This window comes from Carcharodon carcharias, chromosome 10, assembly GCF_017639515.1.
Source record: "Carcharodon carcharias isolate sCarCar2 chromosome 10, sCarCar2.pri, whole genome shotgun sequence".
NCBI classification, from domain to species: Eukaryota; Metazoa; Chordata; class Chondrichthyes; order Lamniformes; family Lamnidae; genus Carcharodon; species Carcharodon carcharias.
Genome location: NC_054476.1, coordinates 102,948,257 through 102,962,337, shown reverse-complemented (window position 1 = coordinate 102,962,337; position 14,081 = coordinate 102,948,257). Strand labels below are relative to the sequence as shown.

At 48.1% G+C, this 14,081-nt stretch overlaps 1 protein-coding gene across 6 annotated transcripts in view; it reads right to left on the bottom strand.

The window, feature by feature from the left end:
- The window catches only part of celf1 (cugbp, Elav-like family member 1), a 275,180-nt gene that overhangs the window by 4,746 nt on the left and 256,353 nt on the right, over positions 1 to 14,081 (bottom strand). For all 6 annotated transcript variants that reach the window (XM_041196584.1, XM_041196579.1, XM_041196581.1 and 3 more), the window contains 4 exons: positions 13,449 to 13,562; positions 11,153 to 11,338; positions 10,591 to 10,734; positions 375 to 542 (listed from right to left, as the gene is read on the bottom strand). In XM_041196584.1, coding sequence (XP_041052518.1) covers positions 415 to 542; positions 10,591 to 10,734; positions 11,153 to 11,338; positions 13,449 to 13,562 — 572 coding nt within the window. In that variant the 3' untranslated portion in view covers positions 375 to 414. The remainder of the gene's footprint in view (positions 1 to 374; positions 543 to 10,590; positions 10,735 to 11,152; positions 11,339 to 13,448; positions 13,563 to 14,081) is intronic.

Sequence of the window (14,081 nt, the reverse complement as noted above, 5' to 3'; positions counted from 1 at the left end):
AGGGTGGCTGCACACTCATCACTTTGGCAGATACCACTGAAGGGTGGTCATTCTCTCCAGTAACACAATTGGCCGTCAGTACACAGCAAACTCCAAATTCTAAATGATATGGCAGCTAAAATTTCAGTGAAGAAAAATACCTTTTGACTATCCTTGTACTGAGCATCAGTACATGTGTGTATATAAAACTTAAAAGATCACAACAGAAAATCATACTGTTCATCTTGTCCAGAAAACAGAAGTGAAACGCACGCACACACTCACACACACTGAAAGACAGAGTGCAGAGAATGGCCCCAGTCACGTTGGGGTTACTCAAGGCGTTTGATGACCACCCTCTCTCGCGAATGGTTCCACAGTTGCGCCCAACTTACCAGTGAACATGTTTAAACTCAAGTTTATTCTGACAAAAGCTCAGTATGGCTTGCTGTCATTCTTCGATCGCTTGAGTTGGACTTTCAAGCGCTTCATGCCAATCTGAAAGCCATTCATTGCTTGTATGGCAGCCTGCGACGAGACTGGATTGTCATAGCTTACAAATCCTGGAACCAAAAACAGAGCAGCAGAGTCAACAGAAGAGTCAAATAAGCAGCTTGCCATTCAAACAGCACATTTTACCCAGGAGTGTGCAGATGTTAAAGGGGAGCAAATTCAGATATGCAGGAGAGAACTTATCATCTGGGTAGCTGAGGAAACACCTTCCCCCTCCTCCTTTTGTGATAAAAGGTCACTGCTTTAAACATTCACTCTGGTTCTCTCTCCACAGAATACTTCACCACCTCATGTTCTTTACTCCCTTTAAACTGTTCAATGAAAATGTAGGATTAGTTGACAGTCTGGCTAGAGTCCATGGCCTGTGAAAGAAGGCTAATGGGTGAGAGAAGTCTATAACAGGGCATTATAATAGAGATGACATGCAGCATGAAAAGAGAACAAATGTGTGAATGCAGTCCACGATAAAATCAAGTTTAACACAGGAGAACTTAACACAGTACAGGAGAACTTTTTAGGTCAATATGTAGAGGGTCCAACAAGGGACGCCGCAGTGCTGGACCTAATTCTGGAGAATGAAGCCAGACAGGTGGCTGAGGTGGTGGTGGGGAAGTATTTGAGCGATAACGACTACAACATGGTACAGTTTAAGTTTGTTATAGGCAAAGAAACCGTCAAGCTGCAAAAAAATGTTTTGGATTGGGGGAGAGTAGATTGTTGTAAAATAAGGCAGGATCTGGCCAAGGTAGACTGGGAACAGTTACTTGTGGAACAGTGGGGGGGTGTACAAAAAGGAAATGGGGAGGGTACAGGCTAAACGTGTTCCCTCTAGGGTGATAGGAAGGAGTAACAAGCCCAGAGAACCATGGATGACCAGAGATATTCAGTTATGATGAGAAGAAAAAGAGAGGCTTTTAGCAAGTGTAAGGGAAGCAAATCAGCAGGGGCATTAGTAGAGTATAGAAAGTGCAGGGTCGAGCTTAAGAAAGCAATTATGAGAGCAAAGAGGGGATATGAGAAAGCTCTGGCTGGTAAAAGTAGGGAAAATCCCAAGATATTCTATAGGTATATCAATGGGAAGAGGATAACCAGGGAAAGAGTAGGGCCCATAAGGGACCAAGGGGGTAATCTATGGGTGGAGCCAGAGGACATCGCTAGAGTGTTGAATGAATACTTCACATCCGTCTTCACCCAAGAGAATGAGGATGAAGGTATCGAACTCGGGGAGAGAGACGAGGTTCTTAAGCAAATTGATGTAGGGAGTGACAAGGTATTGGAGGTGTTGGCAGGCTTAAAAGTGGGCAAATCACCAGGTCCAGATGAATTGTGTCCCAGACTGCTGAGTGAGGCAAGGGAGGAGATTGCAGGGGCTCTGACCCAAATTTTTAATTCCTCTCTGGCCACGGGGGAGGTACCAGAGGACTGGAGAACAGCTAATGTGGTTCTGCTATTTTAAGAAGGGGTGTAGAGATAAGCCAAGGAACTACAGACCAGCGTGTCTCATGTCAGTGGTAGGGAAACTATTGGAGAAAGTTCTGAAGGAGAGAATCTATCTCCACTTGGAGAGGCAAGGTTTAATCAGGGATAGTCAGCATGGCTTTGCCTAACAAATTTGATTGAATTTTTTGAGGTGGTGACCAGGTGTGTAGACGAAGGTAGTACAGTTGATGTAGTTTATATGGATTTCAGCAAAGCCTTTGACAAGGTCAAAGCCTTTGACTTATAAAGAAGGCAAATGCACATGGGATACAGGATAGTTTGATAAGGTGGATTCAAAATTGGCTTAGTTGTAGGAGGCAGAGGGTGATGATAGAAGGATTCTTTAGTGACTGGAAGCCAGTGTCCAGTGGCATACCACAGGGATCTGTGCTGGGTCCACTATTATTTGCCATTTATATAAACGACATAGATGACTTATGTTGGGGGAGGGGTAGGATTAGTAAGTTTGCGGATGACACAAAGATTGGCCAGGTGGTTAACAATGAGGTTGAGTGTCTTGGGCTACAGGAAGATATAGACGGGATGGTCAAATGGGCAGATAAGTGGCTGATGGAATTTAACCCTGAAAAGTGAGAGGTGGTACACTTTGGAAGGAGTAATTTGACAAGGAAGTATTCAATGAACGGCATGACACTAGGAAGTTCGGAGGAACAAAGGGACCTTCGCGTGTGTGTCCATAGATCTCTGAAGGTGGAGGGGCATGTTTGTGGGGTGGTGTAAAAGGCATATGGGACACTTGACTTTATCAGTCGAGGCATAGATTACAAAAGTAGGGAGGTCATGTTGGAGTTGCATAGAACCTTGGTGAGGCCACAGCTGGAGTACTGTTTCCAGTTCTGGTCGCCACATTATAGGAAGGATGTGATTGCACTGGAGGGGGTGCAGAGGAGATTCACCATGATGTCGCCTGAGATGAAGCATTTAAGTTGTGAAGAGAGGTTGTTTTCGTTGGGTTGTTTTCGTTGGAGCAGAGAAGACTGAGGGGCGACCTGATCAAGGTGTGCAAAATTATGAGGGGCATGGATAGGATGGATAGGGAACAGCTGTTCCCCTTGGTTGAAGGCTCAGTCACAAGGGGGCATAAGTTCAAGGTGAGGGGCAGGAGGTTTAGGGGGGATCTGAGGAAAAACCTTTTTACCCAGAGGGTGATGACGGTCTGGAATGCACTGCCTGGGAGGGTGGTGGAGGCGGGTTGCCTCACATCCTTTAAAAAGTACCTGGATGAGCACTTGGCACGACATAACATTCAAGGCTATGGGCCAAATGCTGGTAAATGGGATTAGGTAGGTAGGTCAGGTGTTTCTCACATGTCGATGCAGACTCGATGGGCTGAAGGGCCTCTTCTGCACTGTGATTTTGTGAACAGGGCGGTAGAGAGGAAGTAATTGGTTAGGTGAGATCGTGAGAGGGTAAATTGCGCCTTGTCTGTGTGTACAGGAGCTGCAGAGGTGATGGCTTGGTACACTGACCATCCGGCAGGACAGATCCTCTGGTGGTGCAGCCCTCCCTCAGTACTAATCCTCCGACAGTGTGGCACTCTCTCAGCACTGACAGTGCTGCGCTCCCTCAAAACTGACCCTCTGACAGTACGGCACTCCCTCAGTACTGGCCCTCTGATAGTGCAGCGCTCCCTCAGTACTGACCCTCTGATGGTGCGGCACTCCCTCAGTACTGACCCTCTGACGGTGTGGCGCTCCCTCAGTACTGACCCTCCAGCAAGGCAGCTCTCCCTCTGGAAAAGGAGCACGAGAGGAGTCGGGAGTTGAAAAGGAGCTGGGAGAACAGAAGTGACTGAGGGAGTTTGGTGAGAAGGGAACGAGGTGATCCTTTGAGTACTGAGAGGATGGTTGGGTATGTATTTACTACTTTTATTGCTTATAGTTTTTTAAGGTCTTATTTTATGGTTCATCGTTTGTAAGGGCTATATTCTGTAACAACGAGGAGCAGGGAAGAATGGCCCTAGAGTAATTGATATTATTTGATACTAAGCATCTGCAAAAAGGTTTAATTTAATTTAAAGGGGTAAGTCATGGCAGGAGGGTTCAAAGCCATGGCATGCTCCTCCTGCTCTACATGGGAAGCCAGGAACACTTCCAGTGCCCGGGGCCAGTGCTGGAAACGTCTCCAGCTGCAGCTCCTGGAAGCCCGGGTTTCAGAGCTGGAGTGGCAGCTGGGGACACTGTGGAGCATCTGCAAGGTGGAGAGTATTGTGGATAGCACATATAGGGAGGTGGTCACACCGCAGGCTAAGAGTCCACAGGCAGGAAGGGAATGGGTGACCACCAAGCAGAGCAAGAGGACTAGGCAAGCAGTGCAGAAATTGCTTATGGTTATTCTCCTGCAAAACAGATATATTACTTTGGATACTGTTGAGGGGAATGGCCTCTCAGGGGAAAGTAGCAACAGCCAAATTTGTTGCATCACGGTTGGCTCTGCTGCACAGGGGAGGAGTAAAACGCATGGGAATGCAATAGTTATAGGGGATTCAATTGTAATGGGAATAGATGGGCGTTTCTGTGGCTGCAAACGAGACTCCAGGATGGTATGTTGCCTCCCTGGTGCTAGGGTCAAGGATGCCTCAGAGCGGCTAGAGGACATTCTGAAGGGGAAGAGAGAACAGCCAGTGGTCGTGATACACATTGGTACAAACGACATAGGTTAAAAAAAAAGGGATGAGGTCCTAAAAGTAGGATATAGGGAATTAGGAAGTAAGTTGAAAAATGGGACCTCAAAAGGTAGTGATCTCAGGATTACTAGCAGTGCCACATGCTAGTCAGAGTAGAAGTAGCAGGATATCGGATGAATACGTGGCTGAAGAGATGGTGTGAGGGGGAGGGTTTCAGATTCCTGGGACATTGGGACCGGTTCTGGGGGAGGTGGGACCAGTACAAACTGGACGGGTTACACCTGGGCAGGACCAGGACTGATGTTCTAGGGGGAATATTTGCTAGAGTGGTTGGGGAGAGTTTAAACTAAAATGGCAGGGGCGTGGGAACCTATGCAAGGAGTCAGAGGAAGGGAAATCAAGGAAAAGAACAAAAGACAGAAAGGGGAATAAGAAAATTGATAGGCAGAGAAATCAAGGACAAGAATCAAACAGGATCTCAGTGAAAAATAGTGCGAATGGGACAAGTAATGTTAAAAAGATAAGCCTTAAGGCTTTGTACCTTAACACAAGGAGCATTCACAATAAAGTGGATGAATTAACTGCGCAAATACATGTAAACAGGTATGATATAGTCGGGATTACGGAGACATGGCTGCAGGGTGGCCAGGGATGGGAACTGAACATCCAGGGGTATTCAGTATTTAAGCAGGACAGGCAAAAAGGAAAAGGCGGTGGAGTTGCATTGCTGGTTAAAGAGGAAATTAACGCAATAGTGAGGAAAGATATTAGCCCCGATGATGTGGAATCTATATGGGTAGAACTTAGAAACACTAAGGGGCAAAAAACATTAGTGGGGGTTGTATATAGACCCCCAAACTGTAGTGGTGATGTTGGGAATGGCATTAAACAGGAAATTAGAGATGCATGCAACAAAGGAATATCTGTAATTATGGGTGACTTTAATCTGCATATAGATTGGGCAAATCAAATTAGAGGAATTCCTGGAGTGTATACAGGATGGTTTTCTGGACCAATATGTTGAAGAACCAATTAGAGAACAAGCCATCCTCAACTGGGTATCGTGTAATGAGTAAGGAATAATTGGTAATCTAGTTGTGCAAGGCCCCTTGGGGATGAGTGACCATAGTATGATAGAATTCTTCATCAAGATAGAGAGTGATATAGTTGATTCTGAGACTAGGGTACTGAATCATAATAAAGGAAGCTACGATGCTATGAGACGCGTGTTGGCTATGATGGATTGGGAAATATTACTTAAAGGGATGACGGTGGATAGGCAACGGCAAGCATTCAAAGAGCGCACGGGTGAACTGACGTTAACTGTGCTCCTTTCCACAGATGCTGCCAAACCTGCTGAGTTTTTCCAGGTATTTTTGTTTTTGTTTTCGATTTCCAGAATCCACAGTTTTTTGCTTTTATCTAATTGTTTATTCCTGTCTGGTGCAAAGTAAAACAGGAAAGGTGGCCAAACCATGGCTTACAAGGGAAATTAGAGATAGTATTAGATGCAAGAAAGAGACATACAAATTGGCCAGCAAAAACAACAGACCTGAGGCTTGGGAGCAGTTTAGAATTCAGCAAAGGAGGACCAAGGGATTGATTAAGAAGGAGAAAATAGAGTACGAGAGTAAGCTTGCAGGGAACAGAAAAACTGACTGTAAAAGTCTTTATAGGTATGGGAAGAGAAAAAAATTGGTGAAGACAAATGTAGGTCCCTTACAGTCAGAAACAGGGGAATTTATAATGTTGAACAAAAAAATGGCTGACTAACTAAATACATACTTTGGTTCTGTTTTCACAAAGGAGGACACAAATAACATACCAGAAATGTTGGGGAACACAGGGTTTAGTGAGAGGGAGGAACTGAAATAAATCAGTTTTAGTAGGGAAATGGTGTTGGGAAAACTGATGGGATTGAAGGCTGATAAATCCCCAGGTCCTGATAATCTACATCCCAGAATACTTAAGGAAGCGGCCCTAGAAATAGTGGATGCATTGGTGGTCATCTTCCGAGATTCTACAGACTCAGGAACAGTTCCTACAGATTGAGGGTAGCTAATGTAACCCCACTATTTAAGAAGGAAGATAGAGAGCAAACAGGGAATTATAGACCAGTCAGCCTGATGTTGGTAGTGGGGAAAATTCTAGAGTTCATTATGAAAGATTTAATAGCTGAGTACTTAGAAAGCAGTGGCAGAATCGGACAGAGTCAACATGGATTTACGAAAGGGAAATCATGCTTGACAATCTACTGGAATTTTTCGAGGAACTAGTAACTAGTAGAGTTGATGAGGGGGAGCCAGCGGATGTAATTTATTTGGAATTTCAGAAGGCTTTTGACAAAGTCCCACAGAAGAGATTAGCGTGTAAAATTAAAGTGCGTGGGATTGGGAGTAGTGTATTGAGTTGGATAGAAAAATGGTTGGCAGACAGGAAACAAAGAGTAGGATTAAATGGGTCTTTTTCCGAATGATAGGCAGTGACTAGTGGGTTACCACAGGGATCGGTGCTGGGACTCCTGCTATTCACAATATATATTAATGATTTAGATGAGGGAACTAAATGTAATATCTCCAAATTTGCAGATGACACAAAGCTGGGTGGGAGGGTGAGCTGTGAGGTACATGCAGAAATGTTTCAGTATGATTTGGACAAGCTGAGTGAGTGCACAAATGCATGGCAGATGCAGTATAATGTGAATAAATGCGAGGTTATGCACTTTGGTAGCAAAAACAGGAAGGCAGGTTATCCGAATGGCTATAAATTGAGAGAGGGGAATGCGCAACGAGCCGTGGGTGTCCTTGTACACCAATCGCATGCAGGTGCAGCAGGCGGTAAAGAAGGCAAATGGTTTGTTGGCCTCTATAGCGAGAGGATTCGAGTACAGGAACAGGGATGTCTTGCTGCAATTATACTAGGCCTTGGTGAGACCACACCTGGAATATTGTGTGCAGTTTTGGTCTCCTTATCTCAGGAAAGATGTTCTTGCTATGGAGGGAGTGCAGTGAAGGTTTACCAGATTGATTCCTGGGATGGCGGCACTGACATATGAGGAGAGATTGAGTCGGTTAGGATTATATTCGCTGGAGTTCAGAAGAATGAGGGGGGGATCTCATAGAAACCTATAAAATTCTAACAGGACTAGACAGGGTAGATGCAGGAAGGACGTTCCCAATGGTGGGGGAGTCCAGAACGAGGGGTCACAGTCTGAGGATGTGGGGTAGACCATTTAGGACTGAGATGAGGAGAAATTTCTTCACCCAGAGATTGGTTGGCCTGTGGGATTCGCTACCACAGAAGGTAGTTGAGGCCAAAACATTGTATGTTTTCAAGAAGGAATTAGATATAGCTCTTGGGGCAAAAGGGATCAAAGGATATGGGGTGAAAGCAGGAACAGGCTATTAAGTTCGATGATCAGCCACGATCATAATGAATGACACAGCAAGCTCAAAGGGCCGAATGCTCCTGTTTTCTATGTTTCTCATACTGACCCTCTGACAGTGCGGCTCTGCCTCAGTACTGACCCTCTGACAGTGAGGCGCTCCCTCAGTACTGACCCTCCGACAGTGCAGCGCCCCCTCAGTACTGACCATCCGACAGTGCGGCATTTGGGTGGGGGCTGGAGTCGATGTTGAGGACCCCCCCAGGGCAACTCCCTCCCAACTGTATATCACCGTGCCACCATCTCTGCTGGGTCTGTCCTGGCGGTGGGACAGGACATAACCAGGGATGGTGATGGTGGTGTTTGGGACATTATCTGTAAGGTTAGGTCTAGTGAACTTTCATTGCACTCTAGGCAAGTATATACTTTCTTTGGTAAGGAGACCAAAACAGGTGTAGACTCAGGTGTGAATTGGCAGGTGCAATTTAATACACAAAAGTGGCCTGACATTTGTCTGACTGCTGCTTGATCAGTCTGAGACAGCTCCCCCAATTTTAGCACAAGCCCTAGATATTAGTAAGGAGGACTTTGTGCAGGATTGTCAGGGCTGATTTTGCCCTTGTTGTTTCCGGTGCCTAAATCAATGCTGAATGGTCCATCCGGTCTCATTCTTTACAGGCTTTGTAGCAATTTGATACATTTCACTGTGCATTTAAGAATTAACCACATTGTTGTGGGTCTGGAGTCACACGTAGACCAGAACAGACCAGGCAAGGACAGCAGATTTGCTTCCCTAAAGGATATTGGTGAAGCAGATGGGTTTTGACTACACAATGGTGTAGACTTTTAATTCCAGATTTTATTGAATTCAAATCCCTGGTGGGGTTTGAACCCGGGTCCCCTGGATCTCAGGAATACTAGTCCAGTGACCACTATGCCACCACCTCCGCTATGGAGTCATGGGGTCACTCATTGCAGCATGGTGTCACTCATTCCCACCTCTGTATCATCAATAAACTTGGATACATGACACTTAGTCCATTTGTATAAGCCACTGATATCGATAATTAGGTGAGGCCCAAATACTGATCCTTGCAGTGCCCCACTAGTTACAGCCTGTCAACCTGAAAATATCCTGTTCATTCCTAGTCTGTTTTATGTGCATTCTCAATCCATCTCACCTCCCATGAGCCCTAATTTTGTGTAATAACCTTTTTTGCAGCACCCATTGAATGCATTCTGAAAAAATACAAAACATCAGCTGGTTACAATTTGGAAAAACTCTCAGGTTTATGAAAGTGTTTGACAAATCAATGTTGATTCTGCTGAAAGATATCACGGATTTCTAAGAGACTGTTCTCACATCCCTGATGATAATTCGAGCATTTTCCCCAATTCTCATGTCAGACTAATTAGTCCTGTTCCCTGATTTCTCCCTCTGTCCTTTCTTAATAACAGGGTTACATTTGTTACCTTCCAATCCTGGAGAATGCTCTAGGATCTAGGAAATTCTAGAAGATCAAACCAATGCATCCACTATCTCAACCCACTTGATTAGCACCCCAACCACTACCTTGAACATTCACTCCTTGCATCCACTGCTGCACAGTTGTATGGCAAAACAGGCTCTAAGGGCTGAATGGTCTATTTTAGCTCATTTTTCTTATGTTTACTGATTGCGTAGTTCCATTCACAACTCTTCAGATAATGAAGTAGCCCATAGATGTGGCAGCAAGACCTGAACAACATTCTGGCTTGAGCTGATAAATGGCAAGTAATATTCTTGCCACACTGGTGCCCGGAAAATGAACACCACCAAGGTAGACACTAACCCTCGACATTCAATGGTATTACCATCACTGAATCCCCGACTATCAACATCCTGGGGGGGGAGGGGTATTACCATTGACCAGAAACTGAGCTAGCCATATAAATGCTGTGGCTAAAGAGCAGGTCAGAAGCTGGGAATCCTGCAGCGAGTAACTCACCTCCTGACTTCCCAAAGACTGTCCACCATCTACAAGGCACAAGTCAGCACAGTACAGTTGCAATGTGCACTTTGACAAAATGCACAGCAACAGTTCGTCAAGGCTTCTTGAAAAGCACCTCTAAAATGTGAGTCTTTTAAAAAGCTCATGAAGTCTGTGAAGTTGAGTTCAGGCTGACAAGAGCTGTTTGGGACCGTTTCAATACCTGGAGAGAAGACCAGGCCCTATTCCAGCTCAAAGATAATGCAAAAATGAAAGACCGTCAGCTCATTCTCATGGAGACTCTCTCCAGTACTGCCTTTAGCAATCTAGAAAATTCTGTTGCCAGACATAGATTTGTGGGCAAATGGGCTTTCGTGGACACACCAACCGCGATGAAAACAAGCAGAGAATCAAGAAAGTGAGCTTTGAGAGAGGAGAGGGGCACTGCAGGTCAAGTATAACCAGACACACACACTGTGCCTTAAAAGGTGAGGGTACAGATGCTCAGGAGCTCAATGCCCTCACTCCAACAGCAAGCTCGCAACCACCTGCCTGTATAATCAGTATGGAGACTTGACATCACAACAAGCTGACACCCATTTCAGCAACATACCCACCAAAACATTTGCTCAAGTTCGTCTGTTTGTCAATGAAAACCTTGGCAGAAACGACATTTCCGAAAGGCATAAACATCTGGAGCAGATCCTGATCTCCAAACTCCTGGGGCAGATGGTATATAAACAGATTGCCTCCCTCTGGTCCTAATGGGGAGGGAGAGAGAGAGTGAGAGACACAGAAAAAAGAGGGGCAGGGGCCCGCGTGTGCGCCGGGGCGAGGAGAGAGAGCATGCGCGTGCGCCAGGGGCGGGGAAAGTGCAGTTTACACAATGATGAACTACCTTGTACTATCAAGATATAAATGCAGAGAATTCATCATGGAGCAACTCAACAAATAAGGCGACAGTCCATGGAGAACAGGTTCTGCAATGTCAGACCTCAGCTCTTCAGATCCCCCCACCACCTCACCCACCCCCTCCCCTACACTGCGCACAGACTCCTGAGGACCATCCTGGATTTCAGGCACAAAGGTTTGCCTGGTGGGATGGCGTCCAGAGCCTGGCGGGACGGCGCTCGGAGCCTGGCGAGATGGCGCCCGGAGGCTGATGCTGCTCATGCTTACCTTCCTTCTGACTCCCTGCTGCACTCAGGCTCTGCTGACTAAGAAGACTCTGGTTGTAGAGGGAAGGGAGAGCTGCAGCTGCATACTGCTGGATCCCTGAGTATGCCTGTGTCAGAGCATCCATTGCACTGCCTGTACCATTTGACAGACCCCCCGTTCCAAGGCCTCCGTTCAAAGCTGCCATACCTGGGAACAATTTTGATCAAGGTCACTGCTCATATCAACTTTCAGAATCTGCTACACAAGTCAGTAGTGAAGAGGAACTGACCGTATCTGACCCAGACCCACCCCTACATGAAAGCCTAAAATCATGTTAACCCCCACCACCCACCTCCAAATACACATAGGTTTGTGCCCAGCACCCATCCCCACAAGTCTGGAGACTGAGCCAGAGTTCGCCCCTGCCCACCCTCCCAAACAATCCCCAAACTAAACGAGCCCAAACCCCACTCCCACACCCACCTCACCAGACCGGAGCCCAAACCCCAGTCCCACACCCCCCTTCACCGGACCGGAGCCCGAACCCCACTCCCACACCCCCCTTCACCCGACTGGAGCCCCAGCGCCCCCTCACCCGACTGGAGCCCCAGCGCCCCCTCACCCGACTGGAGCCCAGCGCCCCCTCACCCGACTGGAGCCCCAGCGCCCCCTCACCCGACTGGAGCCCCAGCGCCCCCTCACCCGACTGGAGCCCCAGCGCCCCCTCACCCGACTGGAGCCCCAGCGCCCCCTCACCCGACTGGAGCCCCAGCGCCCCCTCACCCGACTGGAGCCCCAGCGCCCCCTCACCCGACTGGAGCCCCAGCGCCCCCTCACCCGACTGGAGCCCCAGCGCCCCCTCACCCGACTGGAGCCCCAGCGCCCCCTCACCCGACTGGAGCCCCAGCGCCCCCTCACCCGACTGGAGCCCCAGCGCCCCCTCACCCGACTGGAGCCCCAGCGCCCCCTCACCCGACTGGAGCCCCAGCGCCCCCTCACCCGACTGGTGCCCGTGCACCTCCTCACCCGACTGGAGCCCGTGCACCTCCTCACCCGACTGGAGCCCGTGCACCTCCTCACCCGACTGGAGCCCGTGCACCTCCTCACCCGACTGGAGCCCGTGCACATCCTCACCCGACTCGAGCCCGTGCACCTCCTCACCCGACTGGAGCCCGTGCACCTCCTCACCCGACTGGAGCCCGTGCACATCCTCACCCGACTCGAGCCCGTGCACCTCCTCACCCGACTCGAGCCCGTGCACCTCCTCACCCGACTGGAGCCCGTGCACCTCCTCACCCGACTCGAGCCCGTGCACCTCCTCACCCGACTCGAGCCCGTGCACCTCCTCACCCGACTCGAGCCCGTGCACCTCCTCACCCGACTCGAGCCCGTGCACCTCCTCACCCGACTCGAGCCCGTGCACCTCCTCACCTGACTCGAGCCCGTGCACCTCCTCACCCGACTCGAGCCCGTGCACCTCCTCACCCGACTCGAGCCCGTGCACCTCCTCACCCGACTGGAGCCTGTGCACCTCCTCACCCGAATGGAGCCCGAGCACTTCCACTCCCGACTGGAGCCCGAGCACCTCCACTCCTGACTGGAGCCCGAGCACCTCCACTCCCGACTGGAGCCCGAGCACCTCCACTCCCGACAGGAGCCCGAGCACCTCCATTCCCGACTGGAGCCCGAGCACCTCCACTCCCGACTGGAGCCCGAGCACCTCCACTCCCAACTGGAGCCTGAGCACCTCCACTCCCAACTGGAGCCTGAGCACCTCCACTTCCTAACCAGATAGCAGCCCAATCCCTCCCCCCAATCGGCAGACTGGAGCCCAACCTCCTCCAGCCCAACTAACCCCCAATAACCCCCTCCACCTCCAGAAAGGAGCCTGAGGTATTCAGACAAGAACCCAACAGAGATGTAATATAATCACCATAAATATTTTCCCTACTCGCTCTTCATTTACGTTCACTGAAACATACTCAATGTAGCTATTCTGCTGCACAAAGGTCTCCATTTTGAAATGTCAGTATATTCTGATAAACCACTAAACATAAATGCACTGGTTCTGCTACGTTTGCTAACTGACAGCGTCTGAACATTATAAGAACAGAGGAAGACACAGTTAACGTTTCCAGTCCGTATGACTCTTCATCAGAACGTTTCAAGTCCGTATGACTCGAAACATTTACTCTGTCTTCCTCTCCATGGATGCTGTCAGAACTGAGTTTTTTGAGCTATTTTTGTTTTTGTTTCAGATTTCCACTATCTGCAGTATTTTGCTTTTATTTTATTATCAGAACAGAGTTCCCTTCACCTGCTAAAGAGCTGACGTTGAGGCCTCCTGATGCCCCTGCCAGTGTCTGCAGTGCCCCCAGGGATGCCATCGGATTCACTGAGGAGGAATTTGTATTGCTGCTGCTTGTAGAACCTGCATAGGAAGAACGTGACAACCAAATAACAGACTGACCAACTTTAAACTGTCTGAATACACAATTCAAATGGGTGTAAAATAACCCGTCGATGTCTATGACTGCACACACCAATGGCCAACAACAAATTTACTGTATGCAGAGAGGGGTGGCGAATTGCATCAGGAAACAGAGGCAATTCAGTACATACTTGAAATACTTGGATCTAACAGTGAGGAGTTTACAGGTTAAGAAACTGGGAATAGAAACCAAATGCACTGTTGGAGGGTCTAAGTACACCATGACATACATAGGCTATTTAAAACGGGATAAGCTAGTCAAAGTGTGAGAAATACAAGAATTAAGCATTTGCAGACAAGGTGTGCATGCAGGTAAAGTTTGATAATGTTACAACGCGATATTTTTATGCACAATTTTCATATTACCTGAACAGGTTAATGCACAGAGGGGACTGGAGCTGTGGGCAACTTGTTGGTGCACATGCCCCAACTGCTAAATGCACTCAGGAGATTACTGGC